The sequence below is a fragment of the Gobius niger genome, assembly GCF_951799975.1.
Source record: "Gobius niger genome assembly, chromosome: 12".
Taxonomy (NCBI): domain Eukaryota; kingdom Metazoa; phylum Chordata; class Actinopteri; order Gobiiformes; family Gobiidae; genus Gobius; species Gobius niger.
Genome location: NC_136863.1, coordinates 1,546,920 through 1,559,682, shown reverse-complemented (window position 1 = coordinate 1,559,682; position 12,763 = coordinate 1,546,920). Strand labels below are relative to the sequence as shown.

Sequence of the window (12,763 nt, the reverse complement as noted above, 5' to 3'; positions counted from 1 at the left end):
ATTCAGAAAAAAATGGGCAATAATAGGGGGAAATGGAGAAAAAAATTGGGGGAAATTGAACAAATTGTGGCAAAATTAAGGAAAAATTTAGCAAAAAAACCAATAAAAGACTTGAGGAAAAAAATGGGGCAAAAATAGGGATAAAATGGGAATAAATTTGGGAACATTTTGTAAAAAATATGTTAACATTGAGGGAAAAAAGGGGCAATAATAGGGGAGGAAAACTGAGAAAAAACTGAAGAAATTGTGGCAAAAATATGTGAAAATTGTGTTTAAAAATTGGGAAAAAATAGCACAAAGTTGTGGACAAAACCAGGGGAAAATAGGGGAAAATATATTAAAAATTGGGCAAAAAATCATGAATTTGAGCTGAAACAACCAAGTCTTTACTTTAATCCTGTCCCTGGACCAACAGCATCAAAACCTGGATCTGAAGAGACTTTTTTCATTTTCAGGAGTAAAACATTTGTGCCACAGAGAGTCAGAGCTTTGTGCTGGTTTTTGTTTCAGGCGGATAAACTCAGACATCAGCCATAAACCGACGTTAAATCAAAGGGAAAACGTTTAAACATATTTTTGAACTGAGCGGTTTTGGAACATGGTTTTGTGAGTTAAATCAGAGATATTTTTGTATCAGTCACGTGACCCTCGGACCAGGCGGCGGCTCCGGGTTCAGAGATGAAGTACTTCCTGTTTGGTTTCATGGGTTAAACGTGATAATTATTCAACTGTGGAAACTTTTATAAATATATTTGAATAAAGTGGATGTTCTGTGAAAACAAGCCTCCTGTGAACGATTATTCTAACAGCACAACATCCTCTACAAACATGAAACACTCCCAGCCTCTACAACAGCTCCACAAACACCTGGATATGTGGTCAGGTGAAGACATGGAGATCACTGTGCTCTCCTCACTCTCCTCTCCTCACTCTCCTCTCCTCACTCTCCTCACTCTCCTCACTCTCCTCACTCTCCTCACTCTCCTCACTCTCCTCACCTTGGTCTCCTCTCTCCTCACTCTCCTCTCCGCTCTCTCCTCAGGACTGCGCTCTGAACGACGACACTCGCCTGGAGAAGATCAGCCTGGAGGACCCAGAGAAGTTCTCTCTGCCGGAGCTGAGCCCTGAGGAGCAGGCGGCCGTGCTGGGGCTGTGGTGAGTTCCTCCTGAAGCCTTCAGAGACCTTCAGTCCAGGAGATCTCCAGCTCACACGTCTGTCTGTCTGTCCCGCAGCACGGACTTCCAGAAGAACAACCCGGTCCACAAGCTGACGGAGGAGGAGCTGCTGGCCTTCAGCTCCGTGAGTCCTTCCTCTCCGTGCACGTGTGTGAGGATCATCTGCCCGGCCTTCAGGAGCTCAGGCTGGTCAGATGATCGTCACATGACCTGCTCTCTGCTCCTCCTCTTCATGTGACCAGCATCTCCTCACCCTGGTCATGATGCTGAGGTTCATGAGGCTGGTGGAAGCTCCCAGAACCTCTGACCTCCCGCCTGAACGGATCCATTTACTCCAGTTTGGCTTTACCCAAATCAAAAAGCACCAAAACAGCCACAAAAAACTGAGAAGAAAACAAGGATGTGAATGTGACAAAAAAAGTGACAAAAAATCAACAAAAAAGTGACAAAAATTCAACAAAAAAGTGACAAAAATTCAACAAAAAAGTGACAAAAATTCAACAAAAATGTGACAAAAATTCAACAAAAATGTGACAAAAATTCTGCAAAAATGTGACAAAAATTCAACAAAAAAGTGACAAAAATTCAACAAAAATGTGACAAAAATTCAACAAAAAAGTGACAAAAATTCAACAAAAAATGTGACAAAAATTCAGCGAAAATGTGACAAAAATTCAGCAAAAAAGTGACAAAAATTCAACAAAAAAGTGACAAAAATTCAGCAAAAAAGTGACAAAAATTCTACAAAAAAGTGACAAAAATTCAACAAAAGTGACAAAAATTCAACAAAAAAGTGACAAAAATTCAGCAAAAAAGTGACAAAAACTCAACAAAAATGTGACAAAAATTCAACAAAAAAGTGACAAAAATTCAACAAAAATGTGACAAAAATTCAGCAAAAATGTGACAAAAATTCAACAAAAATGTGACAAAAATTCAGCAAAAAAGTGACAAAAATTCAGCAAAAAAGTGACAAAAATTCAGCAAAAAAGTGACAAAAATTCAGCAAAAAAGTGACAAAAACTCAACAAAAATGTGACAAAAATTCAACAAAAAAGTGACAAAAATTCAACAAAAAAGTGAAAAAAATTCAACAAAAAAGTGACAAAAATTCAGCAAAAAAGTGACAAAAATTCAACAAAAATGTCACAAAAATTCAACAAAAATGTGACAAAAATTCAGCAAAAAAGTGACAAAAATTCAACAAAAAAGTGACAAAAATTCAACAAAAAAGTGAAAAAAATTCAACAAAAAAGTGACAAAAATTCAGCAAAAAAGTGACAAAAATTCAACAAAAATGTCACAAAAATTCAACAAAAATGTGACAAAAATTCAGCAAAAAAGTGACAAAAATTCAACAAAAAAGTGACAAAAATTCAACAAAAAAGTGACAAAAATTCAACAAAAAAGTGACAAAAATTCAACAAAAATGTCACAAAAATTCAACAAAAATGTCACAAAAATTCAGCAAAAAAGTGACAAAAATTCAACAAAAAAGTGACAAAAATTCAGCAAAAAAGTGACTAAAATTCTACAAAAAAGTGACAAAAATTCAACAAAAATGTGACAAAAGTCCAGCAGAAAAAGTGACAGAACAGCAGCAAAAAGTAATAAAAAAATGACAGAAGCACTTAATGGAAATAAAAAGTGAGGACAATGGCCTAGAGGAGAGAATGGATTTGGTTTTGGCGGGTGGTCAGAGGTTCAGATCTGATGATCCGGCTTTAGTTTCACTCAGAGGAAAAACAAACCAAACTCTCTAAGTTTATTTGCGTGACAGTTTCTCCGTCATGTCTGTGTCTCTGGTGGTTCTGGCGCCGCTTCGTTCACAAATACTGACGTGTTTGGTTTCCACGTGTCGCCTTCGTCTTGTGCTGTGAAGTATTTCTCAGTATTCGTTTGTGCTGTGAAGTATTTCTCAGTATTCGTGTTATGCTGTGAAGTATTTCTCAGTATTCGTGTATTTCCAGGCGTTGCTGTCGCAGCCGCAGCTGTTCTCGGTCGAGGCGTCGGCGCTGAGTCTCAGGACCAAACTGGAGCGAGGCCAGAGGCGCGGCGTGGAGCGCGCCATGATGCAGACTCAGGTCAGAGCGATACGACCAGTGTGGTGACGATACGACCGGTGTGTGGTGACGATATGACCAGTGTGTGGTGACGATGTGACCAGTGTGTGGTGACGATACGACCGGTGTGTGGTGACGATGTGACCGGTGTGTGGTGACGATGTGACCGGTGTGATGACGATGTGACCGGTGTGTGATGACGATGTGACCGGTGTGTGATGACGATGTGACCGGTGTGTGATGACGATGTGACCGGTGTGTGATGACGATGTGACCGGTGTGTGGTGACGATGTGACCGGTGTGATGACGATGTGACCGGTGTGTGATGACGATGTGACCGGTGTGTGGTGACGATGTGACCAGTGTGTGGTGACGATGTGACCGGTGTGTGGTGACGATGTGACCGGTGTGTGATGACGATGTGACCAGTGTGTGGTGACGATGTGACCGGTGTGTGATGACGATGTGACCGGTGTGTGATGACGATGTGACCGGTGTGTGATGACGATGTGACCGGTGTGTGATGACGATGTGACCGGTGTGTGATGACGATGTGACCGGTGTGTGATGACGATGTGACCGGTGTGATGACGATGTGACCAGTGTGTGATGACGATGTGACCTGTGTGTGATGACGATGTGACCTGTGTGTGATGACGATGTGACCGGTGTGTGGTGACGATGTGACCGGTGTGTGATGACGATGTGACCGGTGTGTGATGACGATGTGACCGGTGTGTGATGACGATGTGACCGGTGTGTGGTGACGATGTGACCGGTGTGTGATGACGATGTGACCGGTGTGTGATGACGATGTGACCGGTGTGTGATGACGATGTGACCGGTGTGTGATGACGATGTGACCGGTGTGTGATGACGATGTGACCGGTGTGTGGTGACGATGTGACCGGTGTGTGGTGATGATACGACCGGTGTGTGGTGACGATGTGACCGGTGTGTGATGACGATGTGACCGGTGTGTGATGACGACGTGACCGGTGTGTGGTGACGATGTGACCAGTGTGTGGTGACGATGTGACCAGTGTGGTGACGATGTGACCGGTGTGTGATGACGATGTGACCGGTGTGTGATGACGATGTGACCGGTGTGTGTTGACGAAGTGACCGGTGTGTGATGACGATGTGACCGGTGTGTGATGACGATGTGACCGGTGTGTGATGACGATGTGACCGGTGTGTGGTGACGATGTGACCGGTGTGTGATGACGATGTGACCGGTGTGTGGTGACGAAGTGACCGGTGTGATGACGATGTGACCGGTGTGTGGTGACGATGTGACCGGTGTGTGGTGACGATGTGACCGGTGTGTGGTGACGACGTGACCGGTGTGTGATGACGATGTGACCGGTGTGTGATGACGATGTGACCGGTGTGTGATGACGATGTGACCTGTGTGTGGTGACGATGTGACCGGTGTGTGATGACGATGTGACCGGTGTGTGGTGACGATGTGACCGGTGTGTGATGACGATGTGACCGGTGTGTGATGACGATGTGACCGGTGTGTGATGACGACGTGACCGGTGTGATGACGATGTGACCGGTGTGATGACGATGTGACCGGTGTGTGATGACGATGTGACCGGTGTGTGGTGACGATGTGACCTGTGTGTGATGACGATGTGACCGGTGTGTGATGACGATGTGACCGGTGTGATGACGACGTGACCGGTGTGATGACGATGTGACCGGTGTGTGATGACGATGTGACCGGTGTGTGGTGACGATGTGACCTGTGTGTGATGACGATGTGACCGGTGTGTGATGACGATGTGACCGGTGTGTGATGACGATGTGACCGGTGTGTGATGACGATGTGACCGGTGTGTGGTGACGATGTGACCAGTGTGATGACGATGTGACCTGTGTGTGATGACGATGTGACCGGTGTGTGGTGACGATGTGACCAGTGTGATGACGATGTGACCTGTGTGTGATGACGATGTGACCGGTGTGTGGTGACGATGTGACCGGTGTGTGATGACGACGTGACCGGTGTGTGGTGACGATGTGACCGGTGTGTGATGACGATGTGACCAGTGTGATGACGATGTGACCGGTGTGTGGTGACGATGTGACCAGTGTGATGACGATGTGACCGGTGTGTGGTGACGATGTGACCGGTGTGTGGTGACGATGTGACCGGTGTGTGGTGACGATACGACCAGTGTGTGATGACGACGTGACCGGTGTGTGGTGACGATGTGACCGGTGTGTGATGACGATGTGACCTGTGTGTGATGACGATGTGACCGGTGTGTGGTGACGATGTGACCGGTGTGTGGTGACGATATGACCGGTGTGTGATGACTGTGTGACCGGTGTGATGACGATGTGACCGGTGTGTGATGACGATGTGACCGGTGTGATGACGATGTGACCGGTGTGTGATGACGATGTGACCGGTGTGATGACGATGTGACCGGTGTGTGGTGACGTTGTGACCGGTGTGGTGACGATGTGACCGGCGTGTGGTGACGATGTGACCGGTGTGTGATGACGATGTGACCGGTGTGGTGACGATGTGACCGGTGTGGTGACGATGTGACCGGTGTGGTGACGATGTGACCGGTGTGTGATGACGATATGACCGGCGTGTGGTGACGATGTGACCGGTGTGTGATGACGATGTGACCGGTGTGTGATGACGATGTGACCGGTGTGTGATGACGATATGACCGGCGTGTGGTGACGATGTGACCGGTGTGTGGTGACGATGTGACCGGTGTGTGGTGACGATGTGACCGGTGTGTGATGACGATGTGACCGGTGTGATGACGATGTGACCGGTGTGTGGTGACGATGTGACCGGTGTGTGGTGACGATGTGACCGGTGTGTGATGACGATGTGACCGGTGTGGTGACGATGTGACCGGTGTGTGGTGACGATGTGACCGGTGTGTGATGACGATGTGACCTGTGTGTGGTGACGATGTGACCGGTGTGTGGTGACGATGTGACCGGTGTGTGGTGACGATGTGACCGGTGTGTGGTGACGATGTGACCGGTGTGTGGTGACGATGTGACCGGTGTGTGATGACGATGTGACCGGTGTGTGATGACGATGTGACCGGTGTGGTGACGATGTGACCAGTGTGATGACGATGTGACCGGTGTGTGGTGACGATGTGACCAGTGTGATGACGATGTGACCGGTGTGTGATGACGATGTGACCGGTGTGGTGACGATGTGACCGGTGTGTGATGACGATGTGACCGGTGTGTGGTGACGATGTGACCGGTGTGTGATGACGATGTGACCGGTGTGGTGACGATGTGACCGGTGTGTGGTGACGATGTGACCGGTGTGTGATGACGATGTGACCTGTGTGTGATGACGATGTGACCGGTGTGGTGACGATGTGACCGGTGTGTGATGACGATGTGACCGGTGTGTGATGACGATGTGACCGGTGTGTGATGACGATGTGACCAGTGTGATGACGATGTGACCTGTGTGTGATGACGATGTGACCGGTGTGTGATGACGATGTGACCAGTGTGATGACGATGTGACCGGTGTGTGGTGACGATGTGACCGGTGTGTGATGACGATGTGACCGGTGTGGTGACGATGTGACCGGTGTGTGGTGACGATGTGACCGGTGTGTGATGACGATGTGACCTGTGTGTGATGACGATGTGACCGGTGTGGTGACGATGTGACCGGTGTGTGGTGACGATGTGACCGGTGTGTGGTGACGATGTGACCGGTGTGATGACGATGTGACCGGTGTGTGATGACGATGTGACAGGTGTGTGGTGACGATGTGACCGGTGTGTGGTGACGATGTGACCGGTGTGTGGTGACGATGTGACCGGTGTGTGATGACGATGTGACCGGTGTGATGACGATGTGACCGGTGTGTGATGACGATGTGACCGGTGTGTGGTGACGATGTGACCGGTGTTTGATGACGATGTGACCGGCGATGCGACCAGTGTGTGATGACGATGTGACCGGTGTGTGGTGACGATGTGACCAGTGTGTGGTGACGATGTGACCAGTGTGGTTGTATCATTGTTCTTATCACGCTTTGTCACGTTTTCTTCCTCATTCACGTCTTGTTTTCATTGCTCTTTTTGACGCTCTTTGAAGAAGCTCGTACATTTGGGTAAAGTCGCCTGGAGGACTCTTTGCCTCTGTTCTGTGTATTTGTACATATGTAAAAATGTCAAAAATCCAGCAAAAAAATGACAAAAATCCAGCAAAAAAGTGACAAAAATCCAGCAAAAAAAAAAGAAAATCCATCAGAAAAAAGACAAAAATCCAGCAGAAAAAAGACAAAAATCCAGCAGAAAAAAAGACAAAAATCCAGCAGAAAAGTGACAAAAATCCAGCAAAAAAACAAACAAAAATCCAGCAGAAAAATGACAAAAATCCAGCAGAAAAATGACAAAAATCCAGCAGAAAAATGACAAAAATCCAGCAGAAAAATGACAAAAATCCAGCAGAAAAATGACAAAAATCCAGCAGAAAAATGACAAAAATCCAGCAGAAAAATGACAAAAATCCAGCAGAAAAGTGACAAAAATCCAGCAAAAAAGTGACAAAAATTCAGCAAAAAAGTGACAAAAATCCAGCAAAAAAGTGACAAAAATCCAGCAAAAAAGTGACAAAAATCCAGCAAAAAAGTGACAAAAATCCAGCAAAAAAGGACAAAAATCCAGCAAAAAAAAGACAAAAATCCAGCAGAAAAAAGACAAAAATCCAGCAGAAAAAAGACAAAAATCCAGCAGAAAAAAGACAAAAATCCAGCAAAAAAAAAAGAAAATCCATCAGAAAAAAGACAAAAATCCAGCAGAAAAAAAGACAAAAATCCAGCAGAAAAAAAGACAAAAATCCAGCAGAAAAAAGACAAAAATCCAGCAAAAAAACAAACAAAAATCCAGCAGAAAAATGACAAAAATCCAGCAGAAAAATGACAAAAATCCAGCAGAAAAATGACAAAAATCCAGCAAAAAAGTGACAAAAATCCAGCAAAAAAGTGACAAAAATCCAGCAAAAAAGTGACAAAAATCCAGCAAAAAAAGTGACAAAAATCCAGCAAAAAAAAGACAAAAATCCAGCAAAAAAAAGACAAAAATCCAGCAAAAAAACAAACAAAAATCCAGCAGAAAAAATGACAAAAATCCAGCAAAAAAAAGACAAAAATCCAACAAAAAAAAGACAAAAATCCAGCAAAAAAGTGACAAAAATCCAGCAAAAAAGTGACAAAAATCCAGCAAAAAAGTGACAAAAATCCAGCAAAAAAGTGACAAAAATCCAGCAAAAAAGTGACAAAAATCCAGCAAAAAAAGACAAAAATCCAACAAAAAAGTGACAAAAATCCAGCAAAAAAGTGACAAAAATCCAGCAAAAAAGTGACAAAAATCCAGCAAAAAAGTGACAAAAATCCAGCAAAAAAGTGACAAAAATCCAGCAAAAAAGTGACAAAAATCCAGCAGAAAAATGACAAAAATCCAGCAGAAAAATGACAAAAATCCAGCAGAAAAATGACAAAAATCCAGCAGAAAAATGACAAAAATCCAGCAGAAAAATGACAAAAATCCAGCAGAAAAGTGACAAAAATCCAGCAAAAAAGTGACAAAAATTCAGCAAAAAAGTGACAAAAATCCAGCAAAAAAGTGACAAAAATCCAGCAAAAAAGTGACAAAAATCCAGCAAAAAAGTGACAAAAATCCAGCAAAAAAGGACAAAAATCCAGCAAAAAAAAGACAAAAATCCAGCAGAAAAAAGACAAAAATCCAGCAGAAAAAAGACAAAAATCCAGCAGAAAAAAGACAAAAATCCAGCAAAAAAAAAAGAAAATCCATCAGAAAAAAGACAAAAATCCAGCAGAAAAAAAGACAAAAATCCAGCAGAAAAAAAGACAAAAATCCAGCAGAAAAAAGACAAAAATCCAGCAAAAAAACAAACAAAAATCCAGCAGAAAAATGACAAAAATCCAGCAGAAAAATGACAAAAATCCAGCAGAAAAATGACAAAAATCCAGCAAAAAAGTGACAAAAATCCAGCAAAAAAGTGACAAAAATCCAGCAAAAAAGTGACAAAAATCCAGCAAAAAAAGTGACAAAAATCCAGCAAAAAAAAGACAAAAATCCAGCAAAAAAAAGACAAAAATCCAGCAAAAAAACAAACAAAAATCCAGCAGAAAAAATGACAAAAATCCAGCAAAAAAAAGACAAAAATCCAACAAAAAAAAGACAAAAATCCAGCAAAAAAGTGACAAAAATCCAGCAAAAAAGTGACAAAAATCCAGCAAAAAAGTGACAAAAATCCAGCAAAAAAGTGACAAAAATCCAGCAAAAAAGTGACAAAAATCCAGCAAAAAAAGACAAAAATCCAACAAAAAAAAGACAAAAATCCAGCAAAAAAGTGACAAAAATCCAGCAAAAAAGTGACAAAAATCCAGCAAAAAAAAGACAAAAATCCAGCAGAAAAACGACAAAAATCCAGCAGAAAAAAGACAAAACTCATTGCTCTTTTTGACGCTCTTTGAAGAAGCTTGTACATTTGGGTGAAGTCGCCTGGAAGACCCTTTGCCTCTGTTCTGTGTATTTGTACATCTGTATATTCTGTATATTCTGTATATCCAGGCGCTGGTGGATTACTTCGAGGAGCCGACCTGCCCGGCGTCCGAGCGGCTGAAGCTGTTCCACTGCTGCCGCCCGCCGCCGCGCTGGAGCGTCCAGAAGACGCTGGCGTCGCTGCTCACGGACCTGGGCTGCACCAGCGCCGCGCTGCTCATGTTCGAGAAGCTGCACCTGTGGGAGGACGCCGTGGTCTGCTACGAGAGGCTGGGGCAGCACGGCAAGGTCAGGAGTCCAACCCGAGACCCCGGGGTCGCCACAGGCTCCGTCAGAGAGAGAGAGAGAGAAGTTTAGGGACGTTTTCAGCTCGCTCTGTAACCCCGTAACTCCCACCTGAACGCAACAAAACTGAGACGAAAACAATGATGGAAATGTGACAAAAAAGTGACGAAAAATTTACGAAAAAATGACGAAAAAATTACAAAAATATGACAAAAAATGTATTAAAAAAATTGATGAAAAAATGAAAAAAATGTGATAAAAAAAATTACAAAAAAAATGACAGAAATGTGACAAAAAATTGACGAAAACATGATGAAAAAAAAAGACGAAAAAATGGACATGTGACAAAAAATTTACTATTTGACAAAAAAATTACAAAAAATGATGGGGAAAAATCTGATAATGTGAGGAAAAAGATCCATTTAGATGAGTTTTGTAGATCTTAGCTTTCAAATGAGGTGTTACACTGGCCTACGGGATTTGGGTAAAGCTGAATTGGAGAAAATGCACTCGGTTAAGGTGGGAGTTAAGAGGTTAAGTTGGTTTCAGTGGCATGAAATGATCCTGAATAATATTGTTTACGCCTCAATAACGATGCCTCAAATTGTAACAGTGAAGATCTAGAACTAAACCAGATCTAAATCCCTCTGAGCAGATCTGTAGCTTCATCAGGTGCCTCCTCTCTCTGCCCAGGCAGAGGAGATCAGACCTGTAGCTTCATCAGGTGGAGGAGATCAGATCTGTAACTTCACCAGGCAGAGGAGATCAGATCTGTAGCTTCATCAGGTGCCTCCTCTCTCTGCCCAGGCGGAGGAGATCAGATCTGTAGCTTCATCAGGTGCCTCCTCTCTCTGCCCAGGCAGAGGAGATCAGACCTGTAACATCAGGTGTCTCCTCTCTCTGCCCAGGCGGAGGAGATCAGACCTGTAGCTTCACCAGGTGCCTCCTCTCTCTGCCCAGGCGGAGGAGATCAGACCTGTAACATCAGGTGCCTCCTCTCTCTGCCCAGGCGGAGGAGATCAGATCTGTAGCTTCACCAGGTGCCTCCTCTCTCTGCCCAGGCGGAGGAGATCAGATCTGTAGCTTCATCAGGTGCCTCCTCTCTCTGCCCAGGAGGAGGAGATCAGATCTGTAGCTTCACCAGGTGCCTCCTCTCTCTGCCCAGGCGGAGGAGATCAGATCTGTAGCTTCATCAGGTGCCTCCTCTCTCTGCCCAGGCGGAGGAGATCAGATCTGTAGCTTCACCAGGTGCCTCCTCTCTCTGCCCAGGCGGAGGAGATCAGATCTGTAGCTTCATCAGGTGCCTCCTCTCTCTGCCCAGGCAGAGGAGATCAGACCTGTAACATCAGGTGTCTCCTCTCTCTGCCCAGGCGGAGGAGATCAGACCTGTAACATCAGGTGTCTCCTCTCTCTGCCCAGGCGGAGGAGATCAGATCTGTAACATCAGGTGCCTCCTCTCTCTGCCCAGGCGGAGGAGATCAGATCTGTAGCTTCATCAGGTGCCTCCTCTCTCTGCCCAGGCGGAGGAGATCAGATCTGTAGCTTCATCAGGTGCCTCCTCTCTCTGCCCAGGCGGAGGAGATCAGACCTGTAGCTTCATCAGGTGCCTCCTCTCTCTGCCCAGGCGGAGGAGATCAGATCTGTAGCTTCATCAGGTGCCTCCTCTCTCTGCCCAGGCAGAGGAGATCAGATCTGTAGCTTCATCAGGTGCCTCCTCTCTCTGCCCAGGCGGAGGAGATCAGACCTGTAACATCAGGTGCCTCTTCTCTCTGCCCAGGCGGAGGAGATCAGACCTGTAGCTTCATCAGGCAGAGGAGATCAGATCTGTAGCTTCATCAGGTGCCTCCTCTCTCTGCCCAGGCGGAGGAGATCAGACCTGTAACATCAGGTGCCTCCTCTCTCTGCCCAGGCGGAGGAGATCAGATTTGTAGCTTCATCAGGTGCCTCCTCTCTCTGCCCAGGCGGAGGAGATCGTGCGTCGGGAGCTGCAGCAGAAGGAGACTCCTGGGCTGCTGTGTTTGCTCGGGGACATCCTGAGGGAGCACGAGTTCTACGACCGCGCCTGGGAGCTGTCGAGGCGCCGCAGCGCCCGGGCCATGAGGTCCAAGGGGCTGCTGCACCTGGCACAGCACCAGCTGGAGGAGGGCGCCCGCTGCTTCGAGGAGAGCCTCCGAGTCAACCGCATGCAGGTACTGACGCCACGGTACTGACTGCAGGGTGGTTTATCTACTGTAGTTTAGGTATGTGACCACTAGAGGGCACTACATTACACTACAGTTAATCTACTAGGTTAGCTACTGTTAATAACATATGAGCTTTACATTTCTATTGGAAACGGTTTCCAATAGGTTTGCAGCTGTTTCCATAAACAGTTGAGCTGGTTGAGCTAGCTAGCTTTAGCTTCAGGTTAAACCTTGTAAAAGGTAAATAACTCCTGCCCACGAGTGCCGCATATCGGTGTTTACTTCCAGGGGCGGACTGGCCATGTGTTCGTTCTGGAAGAGCACAGAGGGGCCACCGGTCCCGCCTCAACCGAGCTTTACCCAAATCTAAAAGCTAAAAAGAAAAGCATCAAAATAGCGAGAAAAAGAGGATGAAAACAAAACAAAAACATGAGAAAAACACAACAAAAAATGATAGAAAAAAATGATTAAAAAAACAACAAAAAAAGTGACAAAAATGTGGC

General features: G+C 45.3%; 1 protein-coding gene across 1 annotated transcript in view; it reads left to right on the top strand.

The window, feature by feature from the left end:
- The window catches only part of ttc27 (tetratricopeptide repeat domain 27), a 49,239-nt gene that overhangs the window by 17,036 nt on the left and 19,440 nt on the right, over window positions 1–12,763 (top strand). The window contains exons 8-12 of the mRNA XM_079568014.1: window positions 1,043–1,155; window positions 1,234–1,300; window positions 3,147–3,260; window positions 9,862–10,080; window positions 12,039–12,266. Of these exons, the coding sequence (XP_079424140.1) occupies window positions 1,043–1,155; window positions 1,234–1,300; window positions 3,147–3,260; window positions 9,862–10,080; window positions 12,039–12,266 (741 nt within the window). The remainder of the gene's footprint in view (window positions 1–1,042; window positions 1,156–1,233; window positions 1,301–3,146; window positions 3,261–9,861; window positions 10,081–12,038; window positions 12,267–12,763) is intronic.